The following is a 19280-nucleotide window of genomic DNA, read 5'->3' on the forward strand; positions in this document are numbered from 1 at the left end:
CAGGATGCTCCTCTCCATCCCCATAGGTGCCCCATGGTGGAGGTGACGGTGACGCCGCGCTCCTCCCTCGCCGACCGCCCCATCCGGGTGCTGGTGCGGGGCCTGTCCCCATCCCAGCTCATCACCCTACGGGCCTGGCTCCGGGATGAGCAAGGGGAACGCTTCCAAGCCCGGGCCTTCTTCCGTGCGGATGCTATGGGCGAGGTGGACCCCGGGTACCAACCTGCCCTTGGTGGTACCTACAGAGGCCTCTCCCCTATGGGGCTGCTGTGGTCCCTGCAGCCGGATACCCCCTTCCGCCGCCTGCTCAAGAGGGATGTGACCGGCAGCCCCTTCCGCATCCATGTGGAAGCCTTCGATGGCGTCCTCCTCGTCGATGGACCCCAGGACCGGCCCTTGGCTTCCTGTGAAGCCGAGCGTTGGTTTGTGGGTGCTGGGGTGCAGAGGGTGCCCATCAGGGAGGGCAGGGTCCGGGGGGCCCTCTTCTTGCCGCCTGGTGAGTAATGGGATGAGGGGGGAGCATCCATTGGGATGCGGGATGGAGCCGGTCCTCAGTGTGGATGCGGGGGGAGCATCCATTGGGATGCGGGATGGAGCCGGTCCTCAGTGTGGATGCAGGGGGAGCATCCATTGGGATGCGGGATGGAGCCGGTCCTCAGTGTGGATGAAGAGGGGGGAGCATCCATTGGGATGTGGGATGGAGGCGGTCCTCAGTGTGGATGAAGGAGGGGGGAGCATCCATTGGGATGCGGGATGGAGCTGGTCCTCAGTGTGGATGCAGGGGGAGCATCCATTGGGATGCACGATGGAGCCGGTCCTCGGTGTGGATGAAGGAGGGGGGAGCATCCATTGGGATGTGCGATGGAGCCGGTCCTCAGTGTGGATGCAGGGGGAGCATCCATTGGGATGCGGGATGGAGCCGGTCCTCAGTGTGGATGCGGGGGGAGCATCCATTGGGATGCGGGATGGAGCTGGTCCTCAGCGTGGATGCAGGGGGAGCATCCATTGGGATGCGGGATGGAGCCGGTCCTCAGTGTGGATGCTGGGGGAGCATCCATTGGGATGCGCGATGGAGCCGGTCCTCAGTGTGGATGCAGGGGGAGCATCCATTGGGATGCGGGATGGAGCCGGTCCTCAGCGTGGATGCAGGGGGAGCATCCATTGGGATGAGGGATGGAGCCGGTCCTCAGTGTGGATGCGGGGGGAGCATCCATTGGGATGTGCGATGGAGCCGGTCCTCAGTGTGGATGCAGGGGGAGCATCCATTGGGATGCACGATGGAGCCGGTCCTCAGTGTGGATGTGGGGGGAGCATCCATTGGGATGCAAAATGGAGCTGGTCCTCAGTGTGGATGCAGGGGGAGCATCCATTGGGATGCGGGATGGAACCAGTCCTCAGTGTGGATGCAGGGGGAGCATCCATTGGGATGCGCGATGGAACCGGTCCTCAGTGTGGATGCAGGGGGAGCATCCATTGGGATGCGCGATGGAGCCGGTCCTCAGTGTGGATGCAGGGGGAGCATCCATTGGGATGCGGGATGGAGCCGGTCCTCAGTGTGGATGCAGGGGGAGCATCCATTGGGATGCGCGATGGAGCCGGTCCTCAGTGTGGATGCAGGGGGAGCATCCATTGGGATGCGCGATGGAGCCGGTCCTCAGTGTGGATGCAGGGGGAGCATCCATTGGGATGCACGATGGAGCCGGTCCTCAGTGTGGATGCAGGGGGAGCATCCATTGGGATGCGCGATGGAGCCGGTCCTCAGTGTGGATGCAGGGGGAGCATCCATTGGGATGCGGGATGGAGCCGGTCCTCAGTGTGGATGCAGGGGGAGCATCCATTGGGATGCGGGATGGAGCCGGTCCTCAGTGTGGATGCAGGGGGAGCATCCATTGGGATGCGCAATGGAGCCGGTCCTCAGTGTGGATGCAGGGGGAGCATCCATTGGGATGCGGGATGGAGCCGGTCCTTAGGGTGGATGCGGGAGGAGCATCCATTGGGATGCACAATGGAGCTGGTCCTCAGTGTGGATGCAGGGGGAGCATCCATTGGGATGCACGATGGAGCCGGTCCTCAGTGTGGATGCTGGGGGGGAGCATCCATTGGGATGCGCGATGGAGCCGGTCCTCAGTGTGGATGCAGGGGGAGCATCCATTGGGATGCGGGATGGAACCAGTCCTCAGTGTGGATGCGGGGGGAGCATCCATTGGGATGCGGGATGGAGCCGGTCCTCAGTGTGGATGCAGGGGGAGCATCCATTGGGATGTGCGATGGAGCCGGTCCTCAGTGTGGATGCAGGGGGAGCATCCATTGGGATGAGGGATGGAGCCGGTCCTCAGTGTGGATGCAGGGGGGAGCATCCATTGGGATGCACAATGGAGCTGGTCCTCAGTGTGGATGCAGGGGGAGCACCCATTGGGATGCACGATGGAGCCGGTCCTCAGTGTGGATGCAGGGGGAGCATCCATTGGGATGCGGGATGGAACCGGTCCTCAGTGTGGATGCGGGGGGAGCATCCATTGGGATGCACGATGCCGCCAGCTCTCAGTGATGATTCCTGGGGTTCCCCCACAGGCCCAGGCCCCTTCCCGGGCGTCGTGGACCTCTTTGGGGGTGCAGGAGGTCTCATTGAGTTCCGAGCGGGGCTCTTGGCCAGCCGGGGCTTTGCGGTGCTGGCTTTGGCTTTCTTTGCCTATGAGGACCTGCCCCGCACCATGGCCCTGCTGGACCTCAACTACTTCGAGGAGGCGACAGCGGTGCTGCTGCAGCACCCCAAGGTGAGCACCCATCAGTGGGGTACGGGGTGCGGGTGCGGTGGCCGCAGCACCAACGCATCCCATGGAGCATCCCAATGCACGGCGCTCCCATTGCAGGTGCGAGGCCCTGGGTTGGGCGTCATCGGTGTCTCCAAAGGAGCAGAGGTGGCTTTGGCCATGGCTTCCTTCCTGCCGTCGGTGGTGGCCACGGTGTGGATCAACGGCACCGCTTTCCTCCATGGCAACCCTTTGGTCTACAAGGACCTCCGCATCCCCGCTATTCCCTATGGGATCGAGCGCGTCCTCATCACCGAGATGGGCGCTTTGGATAACTCCGCTGTCCTCAATGACCCCCAGCGCCCCATTCCCAGCTCCTCGGCCATCCCAGTGGAGAGGATCAATGGGAAGGTGCTGTTTATAGTGGGAGAAGCCGACCGCAGCCTCAACAGCAAGCTCTATGCCAAGCTGGCCATGGCACGGATGCAGCCGGAGCATGGGCGCATCCTGTCCTACCCTGGGGCCGGGCACCTCATTGAGCCCCCTTGCTCCCCACTTTGCAGCATGTCCTGCATCAAGGGGAGCCCCCGACCCCTGCTTTGGGGGGGTGAAGCCAAGGCCCATGCCAGGGCTCAGGAACACTCATGGGAGGAGATGATCCGCTTCCTAGCGCACGAGCTGGGATGTGCTGGGGCGAAGCTGTGATGGGGATGGGGAAAGGGATGCCCTTAATAAAGGTTGGGCTCGGAGTGATGCTGCCTGGTGCTGTATGGGATTGGGGGGGGCACCATGGAGGAGCCCTATGGGAGGTTTCCCATTGGGAATACTGCAGGTAGAGGGGAGGGATGGCTTTAACCCCACAAAGGATGAGGGTGGGATGGATGGTGGCAAATGGGCTTTGAGGGATGTGTGGGGAGCTCAGAGCATCTTCCACTGTCCTAAGGGGATACAGGGATGCTGGGGGGGGGGGATTCTTCATCAGGGATGGGATCAGACTGGAATGGATTAGGTGGGATCTAAGGAAGTTCCTTGCTCCGTTCCCATTCCCTATTCCCAAAGCCTCCAGTCCCTGCCCGCTCGCCCCGGCCATGGGAGGTGAGCACAGCCCTAGGGCAATGAGGTCAGTGCTGCTGGGCAGAGGAGCGAGGAGCCCTGGCACCCTCGCAGCATTCCAGGGGTGGGGAACGCGGCGCATTCCATGCAGCCGGGGATAAAAGCCCCGGTGCTGATCCCTGCTCCGTGCTCACCATGGGCTGGAGCTGCTCCATGCGGCTCCTGCTGCTGCTGCTGCTGCTGGGTCCTGGAGCCCTCTCCCTCCTGCGCTACCGGTACGAGTGCAGGGAGCAGCGGATGCAGCTGGAGGCGCATCCCAGCCGTGGGCGCAGCGCCCGCATCAGGGTCCTGGGTGAGTGGGGATGGGGTCCCTATGGGGCAGGGGTGGGGAAAGGGGAACGGAGTGAAGCTGGGGGGGGATTGGGTGAGCTTTGAGGTCCCTTCATCCCACTGCATCCCATGGATCCCATTATCCCCCCCATACAGATGAGCTCGGGAGCCCCTTCGACGTGGCCAACTGCTCCATCTGCCTCCATTGGCTCCACAGCAGAGCAGATGGTGCCATCGTCTTCTCCTCTGGCTATGAGGGATGCCATGTGCTGCTGAAGGTGAGGCTCCATCACTTCCATCACCCCCCAATGCAGTGCTATGGGGCTGGGGGTCACTGTTATCCCCCCCATCCACCCTGCCCCATTGCAGGAGGACCACTACATCCTACGGGTGCAGCTGGAGGAGATGCTACCCAATGGAGCCCCACTCAGCTCCTATGAGGTGAACATGACCTGTCCTCAGCCCCCTGGCAACGAGCATCCCGCTGGTGGCCATGGCAACGGCATCCGCCACAGCCAGCCTGGGGTCCCGGTCCCCCTGTCCCAGCCGGGCCTCCTGCACCAAGCATCCCAATCCTCCATCAGCATCCCGGGATCCCAGCTCATGTCCCAAGTGCACCAGGAGCAGGTTCCCCCCCTGGCACGGGCAGAGCCCCAGGAGCAGCCGGGAATGGGGCATCCCGGGGCTCAGCATCAACCGGGGCGGCTTCATTCAGTGCTTCAGACCCACAACCAGCCCGGGCTGATGCATTCTATGGGTCAGAATCAAGCAGGTCAGGTCCGTCCTGGGGTCCAGACCCAAACCCAACCTGGGCTGATGCATTCTATGGGTCAGAATCAAGCAGGTCAGGTCCGTCCTGGGGTCCAGACCCAAACCCAACCTGGTCTGATGCATTCTATGGGTCAGAATCAAGCAGGTCTCGTCCGTCCTGCGGTCCAGACCCACAACCAACCTGGTCTGATGCATTCTATGGGTCAGAATCAACCGGGTCTTGTCCGTCCTGGGGTCCAGACCCAAGCCCAACCTGGTCTGATGCATTCTATGGGTCAGAATCAACCGGGTCTTGTCCATCCTAGGGTCCAGACCCACAACCAACCTGGACTGATGCATTCTATGGGTCAGAATCAACCGGGTCTTGTCCATCCTAGGGTCCAGACCCAAACCCAACCTGGTCTGATGCATTCTATGGGTCAGAATCAACCGGGTCAGGTCCGTCCTGGGGTCCAGACCCACAACCAACCCAGTCTGATGCATTCTATGGGTCAGAATCAACCAGGTCACGTCCATCCTGCACTCCAGACCCACAACCAACCTGCTCTGGTGCATCCCAGGGCTCCAACTCAACCAGGGCACCTTCGCCCTGGGGTGCAGACCCAAACCCACCCTGTTCTGGTGCACCAAAGGGCTCAGACTCAAGCAGGAGCCCTTCGTGCAGGGCTTGCACCCCAAAACCAGCCCGGGTTGGTGCAGGGCACCGGTGCCTTCATGCACACTGGTGCTCAGACCCACACGGGCTTCATACGCCCTGGGGCTCACCCCCCAAACCAGCCGGGTTTAACCCATCCCAACCCTCAGCCCCATTCCCAAGGGAACCGTGTCCATGCTGGGCTCCAGAGCCAAACTGGGCTGATCCATCCAAGCCATTCCCAACCGGGTCTATCCCATCCCGGGCTCCAATCCCGCCCGGGTTTGATGCGCCCTGGTCTCCATGCTCAGCCCCAACCGGGTTTGGGGCGCCCAGGACTCCAGCCCCAAGCCCAGCCTGGTTTGATGCGGCCTGGCCTTCAATCCCAACCCAGTCTGCTGCAATCCACAGCCCTCTTCTACCCATCAGCAGGGGCAGGTAAGCGGATGGGATGGGTCAATGGGATGGGATGGGTACCCCTGGACCAGTGGGATGCAGGGATGCTGAGGGCCCTTTGTGCCATGCCAGGTACCCCATTGAGCCGTGAGCAGTGCCAAGTGGCCGTGGGGAGGATGCCCTGTGTGGCACCACAGGGCCGGGATGCGTGTCTGCAGGCGGGATGCTGCTACGATGACATGGACCGGGCTGCGCCCTGTTACTATGGCAACACTGGTAGGATGCTCAGGGCAAAGGGAGGGATGTGCCATCACCTGCATCCCTGGTTGGAAGCTGCTGGGTGGATAAATGGGGTTGGAGGTGCCCCTTTAGAAGGGAGATTGGGACTGGTTTGAAAGCCAAAGGTGTTGGGACAGGATGCTCGGGGCAATGGGAGGGATGTGCCATCACCTGCATCCCTGGTTGGAAGCTGCTGGGTGGATGAATGGGGCTGAAGTGCCCCTTTAGAAGGGAGATTGGGACTGGTTTGAAAGCCAAAGGTGTTGGGACAGGATGCTCGGGGCAAGGGGAGGGATGTGCCATCACCTGCATCCCTGGTTGGAAGCTGCTGGGTGGATAAATGGGGTTGGAAGTGCCCCTTTAGAAGGGAGATTGGGACTGGTTTGAAAGCCAAAGGTGTTGGGACAGGATGCTCGGGGCAAAGGGAGGGATGTGCCATCACCTGCATCCCTGGTTGGAAGCTGCTGGGTGGATAAATGGGGTTGGAAGTGCCCCTTTAAAAGGGAGATTGGGACTGGTTTGAAAGCCAAAGGTGTTGGGACAGGATGCTCGGGGCAAAGGGAGGGATGTGCCATCACCTGCATCCCTGGTTGGAAGCTGCTGGGTGGATAAATGGGGCTGGAAGTGCCCCTTTAGAAGGGAGATTGGGACTGGTTTGAAAGCCAAAGGTGTTGGGACAGGATGCTCGGGGCAAGTTGGGACAGGATGCAAGGTTCAAGGCCAGGCTGGACACAGGGGCTTGGAGTATCCTGGACCATCAGGGATGCCCATGGCACTGGATGAGCATGAAGCCCCCTTCCATGCCATGTCTCCATGGGGCTGTGCTGATGGGCTCGCTCCCTGTCGCCATAGCAACGGTGCAGTGCCTGCTGGATGCTCACTTCGTGCTGGTGGTACCAAGGGGGCTCAGCACCCAGCCCTACAACCTGGACAGCGTGCGCCTGGCCAGCAACCAGCCCGGCTGCGAGCCCCTCCGCATCACCGAGGCCTTCGTCATGTTCCGCTTCGCCGTCACCCAATGCGGGACCACGGTGCAGGTGGGGATGCGGTGGCACCCATCATCATCACCATCATCATCATCATCATCATCATCATCATCGCAGCATCCTCACCCCCATCTCTGTGCCCACCCCAGGCCATCGAGGACCGGCTCATCTATGAGAACCAGCTCATCTCCACCATCGATGTGCAGGGGTCCCCCCGTGGCTCCATCACACGGGACAGCATCTACATGTGAGATACCAGCATCCCCCTTACCTCCAGCATCCTTCCTCCTGCTGGGCCTTCATACTGGGGCCATGGACCAGTTCCTCTTTGGCTCCAGAGGCAATGGAAAAGATGGGGAGGGGGGGATCACCAATCTCTACCCTGCTCCCACAGCCTCCAAGCCCGCTGCATCTACAACGCCAGCGAGCTCCTACCCCTCCGCATGGAGGTTGCCATCCCCACCACTGCAGCCCCAGTGGCCAGGCTGGGCCCACTGGGGCTCCAGTTGCGCATCGCCACTGGTGAGCAACGCATCCGCTGGTCCCCTTCATCCCGGGTATCCCCCCCCCTTATCCCTCTCAGCTTCTCCCCATGCCCATAGATGAGAGCTACAGCTCCTACCACCCCGCTGGTGACTTCCCCCTGGTGAAGGTGCTGAGGGACCCCATCTACGTGGAGGTTCGGCTCCTGCAGAAGACAGACCCCAACCTGGTGCTGGTGCTGCACCATTGCTGGGCATCCCCCAGCACCGAGCCCACGGCCGAGCCCCAATGGCCCATCCTGGTGGAGGGGTGAGCAGAGGGCAACAAGAGGATGGAGATGGGGGTTTGGTGGGGGGGAACCCGCGTTAACCTAAAGGTCCCTTTGGCACCCCAAGGTGCCCCTTTGAAGGGGATAACTACAGGACGCAGCTTGTGCCGGTTGGACCAGCATCCCCACAGGTCCCATTCCCCAGTCATTACCAGCGCTTCGTCATCTCCACCTTCACCTTCGTGGAACCCCCATCCATGGCAGTGCTGGAGGGAGAGGTGAGGGGTGAATGGGGCTCTATGGGGCTCAGGGACCCTTCTATGGGGCCCTGCAGCCTGATGGAGCCCATGTGTGGGTCGCAGGTGTTCATCTCCTGCAGTGCCTCCGTCTGCCACTTGGCCCAGCCTGAACCCTGCCGCCCCTCCTGCCACCTCGGGGTGCCCTCACGTGAGTCCTGGGGGGGCCTGGGGTGGGGAAGGGACCCCCCCCTTTTTTGTGTCCCCCCAAACCAAGGCCCCTTGTCCCTCCCCAGGAGCACGGCGGGCAACGAGGGCCAGAAGCGGAGCCATGGGCACGGTCAGCTCCCAGGGCAGCATCGCCTTCCCCATGGTGGCCAAGGTGGGAGGAGGGGGATGAAGGCCCTGCTCTTCCTCAGCCTTCATCCCTGCTGCTGCACCATCAAATAAAGCCCCTGGAGCATGGATGGAGGGGATGCTTTGTGCCTAAAAGGGGGGGTAGGAAGGAGGAAAAGGGTCCCATGGCAGGCCCCCATCTCAGCCCCCCCATCCCAAGCCCAATGGAGCACAGAGGATGATGAAGAGCTCTTTATTTCCCCCATAAAGCCACATAATGGATACAAACCCTACCCATTCCCCCCCCATCCTCATTCCCCAGTGCCACGGTCCGATCCCAACCCCAAACCCAGAGCTAAAGGCAGGGATGAAAACACACACAGGAGGCTGCAAAGCAAAACCCACCTCAAACCACCCCAGGAAGGCCAAAACCCTAAGAGCTACTGAGGAGAGCCTGGAGAAGGGATGATCCCGGCTCCCTCCCCTACCCCATCCCGGATTCCCCATCCCTCTATCCCAAACCCCACATTGAGACCCCAGCTCCGTGGCTACAGGCTGTAGAACTTGAGGCTTCGGTCCATGCCCGTGGAGGCGATGAACTTGGCGTGGTGGCCAAAAGCCACCCCTGTGGTGAGGCCACTGTGCTCTGGGGAGGGAAGAGAGCATAGGGAATGGTTGCAGGAGGTAGCACTGAGGGTGCACAGACTGGTTGTGATGGGGCTCACCTGTGAAGTGGAGGATCTCAGTCCACTGCTTGCAGATGTAGATCTGCACATCCGTCCCACCCAGAGCCAGGTAGGTACCGCTCTGGTCAAAGATGAGAGACTTCACCTATGGAGGAGAAGGGGAAAGAGGCTCCCATGCAGCTCAGGATCACAGCATCACAGTATGGTAGAGATTGGAAGGGACCTCATAAGATCATCCAGCCCAATCCCCCTATGGAGCAGGAACACCTAGATAAGGTTTTGAATGTCTCCAGAGAAGGAGACCCCACAACCTCCCTGGGCAGCCTGGTCCAGTGTTCTGTCACCTCACTGAGAAGAGGTTTAAGTGGAACCTCTTGTGTTCCAGTTTGTACCCATTGCCCCTTGTCCTATCATTGTTTGCCACTGAGAAGAGCCTGGCTCCATCCTCGGGACACTCCCCCTTTATATATTTATATACACTAATAAGGTCACCCCTCAGTCTCCTCTTCTCCAAACTATAGAGACCCAGCTCCCTCAGTCTTTCCTCATAAGGGAGATGCTCCACTCCCTTCATCATCTCAGTTGCCCTGCGCTGGACTCTCTCCAGCAGGTCCCTGTCCTTTTTAAACTGAGGGGCCCAGAACTGGACCCCATATTCCAGATGGGGTCTCACCAGGGCTGAGTAGAGGGGAAGGAGGACCTCTCTCGACCTACTAACCACCCCCCTTCTAATACACCCCAGGATGCCATTGGCCTTCTTGGCCACAAGGGCACAGTGTCGGCTCATGGTCACCCTGTCGTCCACTAGACCCCCAGGTCCCTCTCTAACCGGTCGTTCCCCAGTCTATACTGGAACCTGGGGTTGTTCCTGCCCACATGCAGGACCCTACACTTTCCCTTGTTGTATTCCATCAAGTTATTCCCTGCCCAACTCTCCAGCCTGTCCAGGTCTCCAGGATGGCAGCACTGCCTTCTCCCAGCTTAGTGTCATCAGCAAACTCACTGATAGCACACTCAATTCCCTCATCTAAATCATTGATGAGTATATTAAACAATACTGGTCCCAGTATGGACCCTTGAGGCACTCCACTAGATACAGGCCTCCAACTAGACTCCCCCCCATAGCCTACATCTCTCTGCCTTCTCTCCTTCAGCCAGCTCACAGTCCACCTCACTACCCAATCACCCAACGATGCTCCAAAAGGGCGCTTTGGGATGCTCAGCACCTCCCAAGGATGCTCCTCCCTATGCAGCCCATGCCCCATCCCCATCCAGAGCACCAAGGGGATGCTCCCACCTCGAAGTTGTTTTCCAGCTGTAGGGTCTTGAAGTTCTTGAGCTTGCGGAGGTCCCAGAGCTTGACAGAGGAATCGTCTGCAGCAGTGGCCAGGTAGTAGCCGTTCTCTGAGAAGGCAATGCTGGTGATGGGGCCTGAGTGGCCTGGGAAGTTGGCCACGTTGGTGCGTTCCTAAGGGAAAAAGAGCTTGGAGCAAAAGGGAACTGCAGCACCCATGGATACTGGGGGAATAAGGAGGTGGGGATGGGGTCCTGAGTGGGTGATGTTGGGTTGGAACCATGGGCTCAGGGCTGGGTCCTGCGCTTGGGCCCCAATGGAACGGGGCAGGCTTGGGAAGGAGCTGCTGGAGCTGAGCAGGAGCAGCTTGAGCCCAAGGAGCCCCCAGCGTCCTGGCCTGCACCAGCACCAGTGCGGCAGCAGGAGCAGGGCAGGGACTGGGCCCCTGTGCTGGGCACTGGGGAGGCTGCACCTCGGATCCTGGGCTCAGCTCTGGGCCCCTCACTGCAAGAGAGACCTTGAGGGGCTGGAGCGGGGCCGGAGCAGGGCAATGGAGCTGGGGCAGGGCCTGGAGCCCAAGGGTGATGGGGAAGGGCTGAGGGAGCTGGGGGGTTCAGATGGAGAAGAGAAGGCTCAGGGGGGACCTGATGGCTGCCTCCAACTGCCTGACAGGAGGATGGAGCCAGGAGGGGCTGGGCTCTGCTCCCAAGGAACAAGGGATGGGACAAGAGGAACCGGCCTCAAGCTGCACCAGGGCAGGGTTAGATGGAGCTGAGGAACAATTCCTGCCCCAGAGGCATTGGAACAGGCTGCCCAGGGAACCGGCCCTGCAAGTGCTCCCAAACCCTATAGACGATGCCCTCAGTGCTATGGGTTGTGGTGGCCTTGGGGTTGGACTGGATGCTCTTAAAGCCCTTTCCCAGCCTGGTTGATGCCATGACTCCATGACCATCGCTCTGCTTCAGTCAGAACCAGGGTGGGTGAAGCAGCTGCTCCTGAGCTCAAGCTTTGTGGGTTCCAAACCCCCAAACTCCATGGATTGAACCCTCTGCAGGGCACTGAACCCCATCCCCTCCCAGAGCCCGTTTCTACCTTCAGATCCCAGATCTTGATCTGAGAGTCCATGGTTCCCGTTCCAAAGATGAGCCCATCCGGGTGGAACTGGGCACAGGTGAGAGCTGCAGAGACACAGGAACTGACTTGGGAAGAAGCTCTTCCCTATGAGGGTGCTGAGGCGCTGGCACAGGGTGCCCAGAGAAGCTGGGGCTGCCCCATCCCTTGCAGTGCTCAAGGCCAGGTTGGACCTGGGTAAGCCCCAAGGTCCCTTCCAACCCAAAATCCCCCTGGATTGGGAGGACTGGGAAGGATTCCTTTGCTCCCATCCCCATCAAGTCCTAGTGAGCTCCACGACATCAGGGACCCACAGGGAGGAAAATCCCTGCTCCAAAGCTCCCACAAGGGTTGGGATCCTCATCCCCATCCTTACCACAGCCAGAGCTCTCATCCGTCACCTTGGTGAGGACACGGCCTGTCTGGATGTCCGAGAAAGCCCAGTACTGGAGGGGAGGGAGAGCACAGTGAGGATGTGAGGATGAGGAGGAGGAAGGGGCTATGGAAAGGGCTAGGATCTCACCTGATCATCTGAGGAGCTCAGGAGGTAGTCACCCGTGGCATGGAGGCTCAGCCCTGTCACCGAGCCCTCATGGGCACGGACCACCTGCACACAGGAGGCGTTGGGGACCGACCAGATCCGGATGGTGGCATCAGGAGATGCTGAGAACACCAGGTCCTGGGGCACAGAGGGATGGAGGAGAAGGATGCTTGAGCTCCAGAGATCCCAATTGCAGTGTGGCTATGGGGGAAAAGGGGCCTGGGCACACCTGGGATGGGTGGAACACCACGCTGGTGACCTTCTTGGAATGCCCCTTGAGGGTGGCCAGGATCTGCTCCGAGCTCTTGTCGAAGACGATGACGTTTTTATCCGCCCCACCTGGGGAAAGGGAGCAGGGAATGAGGATGGATGGGAGCCTGCAGCCAAGCAGCTCCATGGCCCCCTCCAGTCCTGCTCCCAGCACTCAGAGAACCCCTCCTGTCCCTCATCCCAGTTCTATCCCCCCAATAGAATAGAAACAGGGACCTGCTCCCATAGAGCCCCAGCAAGCAGAGGGAGGGAGCCCTTTACCAGTGAGGATCTTGTTGGTGTCCGAAGGACACAGGTCCAAAGCCAGGATCCCTGGAATGCTGGCGCTGTGCAGCCCCTGTGTAACATGGAAGGACACCAGGTTAACCCCACCAGCACAAAAACAGCCCCATAAGGAACCAGGGAGCTCCTTTCCCCATGGGGAAGCATCTCCTGCAGCACAGCGAGCTGCATCCCCTTCAGTGCTCATCCCAGCTCCATGGGGCAGGTCCTGGCACTCACCACATGGGAAGCAACCTGCCGGTACTTGCTGAGCTCCTCCGGCTTCACCAGCTCCTCCGGCACCGTTTTCCCTCTCTGTGGAAGGGAAATGGGATGGGGATGGGCATCAGCATCCCTTGGAGGGCAGCATGTACCTGGGTGTTGGTTATTGGGGGGAAAGGGGGGCTCTCACCTTCTTCCTCTCCGTGGTGAGCACCGTGGCCTTGTCTTGGAGCTGCTCAAGAGAAGGGAGAGGTCAGGGATGGAGCAGGAGGGAAGGGAAGGGCTCAAAGGGTGCAGGAGAGAGACCCCGTTACCTTCTGGATGATCTCTGGGGTCATGCCTGCGAGCTCCCCCAGCTCCATGGGCTCCCCGGCTCCCTGCATGGGACACAGGGAATTGGGGGTGAGGTCCCCAAAGGGGGGAAGGAGGGGAAGGGGGGGGAAGGAAGGGAAATGGGGGGGACTCACGGCCACGTTGGGTTGGGAGGATGGCACCGCCTGGGGTACGATGAGCCCGGCCTGGGGCTTCAGGGTTGCCAGAGCTGGGGGGCAGAGAGGGCACGGGTGAGGGATGGGAATGGGAAGGGAGAGAGCGGCAGGGATGCCAAGCACAAACCCCAAAGGGATCCCAACCACTGCACCCAGTACCCAGTGCAGGGATCCCAGCACCCAGTGCAGTGATCCCAGTGCCCAGTGCAGTGATCCCAACACCCAGCGCAGTGATCCCAACCACAGCACCCACTGCCCAGCACCCAGTGCAGTGATCCCAGCACCCAGTGCAGTGATCCCAACCACAGCACCCACTGCCCAGCACCCAGTGCAGTGATCCCAGCACCCAGTGCAGTGATCCCAACCACAGCACCCACTGCCCAGCACCCAGCGCAGTGATCCCAGCACCCAGTCCAGAGATCCCAGCACCCAGTCCAGAGATCCCAGCACCCAGTGCAGTGGTCCCAGCACCCAGTGCAGTGATCCCAGCACCCAGTGCAGTGATCCCAGCACCCAGTCCAGAGATCCCAGCACCCAGTGCAGTGGTCCCAGCACCCAGCGCAGCGATCCCAGCACCCAGTGCAGTGATCCCAGCACCCAGTCCAGTGATCCCAACACCCAGTGCAGTGACCCCAGCACCCAGTCCAGTGATCCCAACACCCAGCACAGTGATCCCAGCACCCAGTCCAGTGATCCCAGCACCCAGTCCAGTGATCCCAACACCCAGTACAGTGATCCCAGCACCCAGTACAGTGATCCCAACACCCAGTCCAGTGATCCCAGCACCCAGTCCAGTGATCCCAACACCCAGTCCAGTGATCCCAGCACCCAGTGCAGTGACCCCAGCACCCAGCGCAGTTATCCCAGCACCCAGTACAGTGACCCAAGCACCCAGCGCAGTGACCCCAGCACCCAGCGCAGCGATCCCAGCACCCAGTACAGTGATCCCAGCACCCAGTACAGTGATCCCAGCACCCAGTACAGCGATCCCAGCACCCAGCGCAGTGATCCCAGCACCCAGTGCAGTGATCCCAGCACCCAGTCCAGCGACCCCAGCACCCAGTGCAGTGACCCCAGCACCCAGTGCAGTGATCCCAGCACCCAGTACAGTGATCCCAGCACCCAGTGCAGTGATCCCAGCACCCAGTGCAGCGATCCCAGCACCCAGTGCAGTGATCCCAGCACCCAGTCCAGTGATCCCAGCACCCAGTGCAGTGATCCCAGCACCCAGTGCAGTGATCCCAGCACCCAGTGCCCAGCACCCAGTACAGTGGTCCCAGCACCCAATGCAGTGATCCCAGCACCCAGTGCAGTGATCCCAGCACCCAGTGCCCAGCACCCAGTACAGTGGTCCCAGCACCCAGTGCAGTGATCCCAGCACCCAGTGCCCAGCACCCAGTACAGCGATCCCAGCACCCAGCGCAGTGATCCCAGCACCCAGCGCAGTGATCCCAACCACAGCACCCAGTGCCCAGCACCCAGTGCAGTGATCCCAGCACCCAGTGCAGTGATCCCAGCACCCAGTGCCCAGCACCCAGTACAGTGGTCCCAGCACCCAATGCAGTGATCCCAACCACAGCACCCACTGCCCAGCACCCAATCCAGTGATCCCAACCTCAGCACCCACTGCCCAGCACCCAGTGCAGTGATCCCAGCACCCAGCGCAGTTATCCCAGCACCCAGTCCAGTGATCCCAGCACCCAATGCTGCTCCCTCCTCCCCATCTGCCCCCATTCCTCCCCATTGGGCCACCTTCTCTGGCAGCCGTGACCTCCTTGGTGAGGCGGGCGATGACCCTGCAGGCAGCATCGTGCTGGTAGAGGGCATGGGAGAGCTCCTGGCGCGTGGTCTGGAGCTGCTGGCGCAGGGTGAAGCTGTGCAGCATGACCGCATCCTGCCGGGATGAGGGGTGGGGACATGGGCATCACCGGTAGCACCAGCATGGCCACCATGGGGGCCTCAGCACCGTGCCCCTAAGGCTTACCCATTCATCCTGCAGGGCCTTCAGGATGGCCGGGATGCTGGTGGCGGATGGAGGCTTTGGCCGGATTGGGTGGGCAACTGTCAATGGGAGGGTGGGAGAGCATCAAAACCAGTCCCAGTGCTGCATCCCAGAACCATCCCTTGGGAGAGCATCAACTGCAGTCCCAATGCTGCATCCCAGAACCATCCCTTGGGAGAGCATCAAAACCAGTGCCAGTGCTGCATCCCAGAAGCATCCCTTGGGAGAGCATCAACTGCAGCCCCAATGCTGCATCCCAGAACCATCCCTTGGGAGAGCATCAAAACCAGTCCCAATGCTGCATCCCAGAACCATCCCTTGGGAGAGCATCAACTGCAGCCCCAATGCTGCATCCCAGAACCATCCCTTGGGAGAGCATCAACTGCAGTCCCAATGCTCCATCCCAGAACCATCCCTTGGGAGAGCATCAAAACCAGTCCCAGTGCTGCATCCCAGAACCATCCCTTGGGAGAGCATCAACTGCAGTCCCAGTGCTGCATCCCAGAACCATCCCTTGGGAGAGCATCAACTGCAGTCCCAATGCTGCATCCCAGAACCATCCCTTGGGAGAGCATCAACTGCAGTCCCAGTGCTGCATCCCAGAACCATCCCTTGGGAGAGCATCAACTGCAGTCCCAGTGCTGCATCCCAGAACCATCCCTTGGGAGAGCATCAACTGCAGCCCCAATGCTCCATCCCAGAACCATCCCTTGGGAGAGCATCAACTGCAGCCCCAATGCTCCATCCCAGAACCATCCCTTGGGAGAGCATCAACTGCAGTCCCAGTGCTGCATCCCAGAACCATCCCTTGGGAGAGCATCAACTGCAGCCCCAATGCTGCATCCCAGAACCATCCCTTGGGAGAGCATCAACTGCAGTCCCAATGCTGCATCCCAGAACCATCCCTTGGGAGAGCATCAGAAACAGCCCCAATGCTGCATCCCAGAACCATCCCTTGGGAGAGCATCAACTGCAGTCCCAATGCTCCATCCCAGAACCATCCCTTGGGAGAGCATCAACTGCAGCCCCAATGCTGCATCCCAGAACCATCCCCTGGGAGAGCATCAACTGCAGTCCCAATGCTGCATCCCAGAACCATCCCTTGGGAGAGCATCAACTGCAGTCCCAATGCTGCATCCCAGAACCATCCCTTGGGAGAGCATCAACTGCAGCCCCAGTGCTGCATCCCAGAACCATCCCTTGGGAGAGCATCAACTGCAGCCCCAATGCTGCATCCCAGAACCATCCCTTGGGAGAGCATCAACTGCAGCCCCAATGCTGCATCCCAGAACCATCCCTTGGGAGAGCATCAACTGCAGCCCCAATGCTGCATCCCAGAACCATCCCTTGGGAGAGCATCAACTGCAGTCCCAATGCTGCATCCCAGAACCATCCCTTGGGAGAGCATCAACTGCAGCCCCAATGCTGCATCCCAGAACCATCCCTTGGGAGAGCATCAACTGCAGCCCCAATGCTGCATCCCAGAACCATCCCTTGGGAGAGCATCAACTGCAGCCCCAATGCTGCATCCCAGAACCATCCCTTGGGAGAGCATCAACTGCAGTCCCAATGCTGCATCCCAGAACCATCCCTTGGGAGAGCATCAACTGCAGCCCCAATGCTGCATCCCAGAACCATCCCTTGGGAGAGCATCAACTGCAGCCCCAATGCTGCATCCCAGAACCATCCCTTGGGAGAGCATCAACTGCAGCCCCAATGCTGCATCCCAGAACCATCCCTTGGGAGAGCATCAACTGCAGCCCCAATGCTGCATCCCAGAACCATCCCTTGGGAGAGCATCAACTGCAGTCCCAATGCTGCATCCCAGAACCATCCCTTGGGAGAGCATCAACTGCAGCCCCAGTGCTGCATCCCAGAACCATCCCTTGGGAGAGCATCAACTGCAGCCCCAATGCTGCATCCCAGAACCATCCCTTGGGAGAGCATCAACTGCAGTCCCAATGCTGCATCCCAGAACCATCCCTTGGGACAGCATCAACTGCAGCCCCAATGCTGCATCCCAGAACCATCCCTTGGGAGAGCATCAACTGCAGCCCCAATGCTGCATCCCAGAACCATCCCTTGGGAGAGCATCAACAGCCCCAATGCTGCATCCCAGAACCATCCCTTGGGAGAGCATCAACTGCAGTCCCAATGCTGCATCCCAGAACCATCCCTTGGGAGAGCATCAACTGCAGCCCCAATGCTGCATCCCAGAACCATCCCTTGGGAGAGCATCAACTGCAGCCCCAATGCTCCATCCCAGAACCATCCCTTGGGAGAGCATCAACTGCAGCCCCAATGCTGCATCCCAGAACCATCCCTTGGGAGAGCATCAACTGCAGCCCCAATGCTGCATCCCAGAACCATCCCTTGGGAGAGCATCAACTGCAGTCCCAATGCTGCATCCAGACACCCTTGGGAGCATCAACTGCAGCCCCAGCTGCATCCCAGAACCATCCCTGGGAAGCACAACAGCCCCAATGCTGCATCCCAGAACCATCCCTTGGGAGAGCATCAATGCAGCCCCAATGCTGCATCCCAGAACCATCCCTTGGGAGAGCATCAACTGCAGCCCCAATGCTGTATCCCAGAACCATCCCTTGGGAGAGCATCAACTGCAGTCCCAATGCTGCATCCCAGAACCATCCCTTGGGAGAGCATCAACTGCAGCCCCAATGCTGCATCCCAGAACCATCCCTTGGGAGAGCATCAACTGCAGTCCCAATGCTCCATCCCAGAACCATCCCTTGGGAGAGCATCAACTGCAGTCCCAATGCTCCATCCCAGAACCATCCCTTGGGAGAGCATCAACTGCAGCCCCAATGCTGCATTCCAGAACCATCCCTTGGGAGAGCATCAACTGCAGCCCCAATGCTGCATCCCAGAACCATCCCTTGGGAGAGCATCAACTGCAGTCCCAATGCTCCATCCCAGAACCATCCCTTGGGAGAGCATCAACTGCAGCCCCAATGCTGCATCCCAGAACCATCCCTTGGGAGAGCATCAACTGCAGCCCCAATGCTGCATCCCAGAACCATCCCTTGGGAGAGCATCAACTGCAGTCCCAATGCTCCATCCCAGAACCATCCCTGCATCCCAACCCATTTTCCTTCCCTTGGCTTACAAGAAGAGGGAATCCCACGGGCATCCCTTCCTTAGGGTACCTACACCCCGCTGCGGACCCACAGCTCCCCCTAAGCGTCCACAAACGGGGCCCCCCCACATCCCCATCCCCTCAACCCCTTTTATCCTCCTCCACAACGCCCCAAAGCGGCCCCCCCAAAGCCCGCCGGGCCCCGTTGCAAGGCCCGGTGGAAGCGGACACCTTTAATGTCGATGAGCTGCTCCTCGGCCAGCGGCTGGTTGTTCACCGGGTCCGTGCCGTTCTCCGCGATGTACTTCTCGATGAGGCGCCGCTCGTACACGTGGTTGGACACCGGGGACACGCACGGGTGCTCGGGGACCTCATTGGAGACTGCGGACAAGGGGAGGGATGAACGGGAGGGCCCCCGCTGAGGCCTTTCCTTCCTCCCGCCCGCCCCCGTGGTCCCGGCGAGGCCTAGGCCGCACTCACTGGAGCAGATGAGCGCCATGGCGGAGGCCTCGGGGCACCGACTGCCGCCTGCTCCGCTTCCGGTGTCGGCGGTTCCGCTTCCGGTAAGAGGCCGCGCCGCCTCAACGGCACACGCGGGAGCACAGGAGGAAACGGAAACGATCCCGGCGTGCACCGCGGCCCCGCTACGGGGCGATGAGGGATGGGGAACACCCTCCCCCCGTTGCTATAGAGACCGCGGGGAGGGGACTACAACTCCCATGGTGCCCCGAGGCCGCTGTGGACTACAGCTCCCGGCATGCACCGCGCGTCCGGAAGGCGCGCTGAG

The 19280-nt window shown here is 60.5% G+C and overlaps 3 protein-coding genes across 3 annotated transcripts; 2 read left to right on the forward strand and 1 right to left on the reverse strand.

Annotated features, from left to right (window-relative positions):
* Positions 1 to 9: 9 nt before the first annotated feature.
* LOC133209717 (acyl-coenzyme A amino acid N-acyltransferase 2-like) lies at positions 10 to 3486 on the forward strand. Its single transcript, XM_061348464.1, has 3 exons — positions 10 to 496; positions 2572 to 2774; positions 2871 to 3486. The coding sequence occupies exons 1-3, from the start codon at positions 34 to 36 to the stop codon at positions 3453 to 3455; spliced, it is 1251 nt and encodes a 416-aa protein (XP_061204448.1). The 5' UTR covers positions 10 to 33; the 3' UTR covers positions 3456 to 3486.
* A 512-nt stretch (positions 3487 to 3998) lies between these two features.
* On the forward strand, positions 3999 to 8586 carry ZP1 (zona pellucida glycoprotein 1). The gene is made up of 12 exons (XM_061348476.1): positions 3999 to 4155; positions 4290 to 4411; positions 4503 to 4905; positions 5482 to 5976; positions 6067 to 6210; positions 7066 to 7250; positions 7349 to 7446; positions 7594 to 7721; positions 7802 to 7991; positions 8078 to 8228; positions 8313 to 8397; positions 8483 to 8586. The coding sequence occupies exons 1-12, from the start codon at positions 3999 to 4001 to the stop codon at positions 8584 to 8586; spliced, it is 2262 nt and encodes a 753-aa protein (XP_061204460.1).
* A 464-nt stretch (positions 8587 to 9050) lies between these two features.
* Positions 9051 to 19048, reverse strand: PRPF19 (pre-mRNA processing factor 19). Its single transcript, XM_061348465.1, has 16 exons — positions 18974 to 19048; positions 18725 to 18874; positions 15379 to 15455; positions 15147 to 15288; positions 13374 to 13447; positions 13221 to 13283; positions 13097 to 13138; positions 12925 to 12999; positions 12685 to 12760; positions 12383 to 12492; positions 12136 to 12291; positions 11989 to 12058; positions 11595 to 11680; positions 10506 to 10676; positions 9248 to 9353; positions 9051 to 9168 (listed from the first exon to the last, which is right to left on the reverse strand). Exons 1-16 carry the CDS (start codon positions 18990 to 18992, stop codon positions 9071 to 9073), a joined length of 1515 nt encoding a protein of 504 aa, XP_061204449.1. The 5' UTR covers positions 18993 to 19048; the 3' UTR covers positions 9051 to 9070.
* Between the last annotated feature and the right edge of the window lie 232 nt (positions 19049 to 19280).

Source organism: Neopsephotus bourkii, unplaced genomic scaffold (assembly GCF_033783945.1).
Source record: "Neopsephotus bourkii isolate Nb327-2 ecotype Australia unplaced genomic scaffold, CSIRO-AGI_Nbou_v1 NB_358, whole genome shotgun sequence".
Classification (NCBI taxonomy): domain Eukaryota; kingdom Metazoa; phylum Chordata; class Aves; order Psittaciformes; family Psittacidae; genus Neopsephotus; species Neopsephotus bourkii.

What these genes read in the sequence shown, in the direction of transcription:
- LOC133209717 (XM_061348464.1), top strand. Translation starts at nt 34, where the DNA reads ATGGTGGAGGTGACGGTGACGCCGCGCTCCTCCCTCGCCGACCGCCCC. An exon ending in GGCCCTCTTCTTGCCGCCTG is followed by an intron (nt 497 to 2,571) that starts GTGAGTAATGGG and finishes GTTCCCCCACAG; the next exon opens with GCCCAGGCCCCTTCCCGGGC. An exon ending in TGCTGCTGCAGCACCCCAAG is followed by an intron (nt 2,775 to 2,870) that starts GTGAGCACCCAT and finishes CTCCCATTGCAG; the next exon opens with GTGCGAGGCCCTGGGTTGGG.
- ZP1 (XM_061348476.1), top strand. Translation starts at nt 3,999, where the DNA reads ATGGGCTGGAGCTGCTCCATGCGGCTCCTGCTGCTGCTGCTGCTGCTG. An exon ending in CTACCCATCAGCAGGGGCAG is followed by an intron (nt 5,977 to 6,066) that starts GTAAGCGGATGG and finishes GTGCCATGCCAG; the next exon opens with GTACCCCATTGAGCCGTGAG. An exon ending in AATGCGGGACCACGGTGCAG is followed by an intron (nt 7,251 to 7,348) that starts GTGGGGATGCGG and finishes TGCCCACCCCAG; the next exon opens with GCCATCGAGGACCGGCTCAT.
- PRPF19 (XM_061348465.1), bottom strand. An exon ending in TCACCACGGAGAGGAAGAAG is followed by an intron (nt 13,000 to 13,096) that starts GTGAGAGCCCCC and finishes TCCCTTCCACAG; the next exon opens with AGAGGGAAAACGGTGCCGGA. An exon ending in TGAGATCCTCCACTTCACAG is followed by an intron (nt 9,169 to 9,247) that starts GTGAGCCCCATC and finishes TTCCCTCCCCAG; the next exon opens with AGCACAGTGGCCTCACCACA.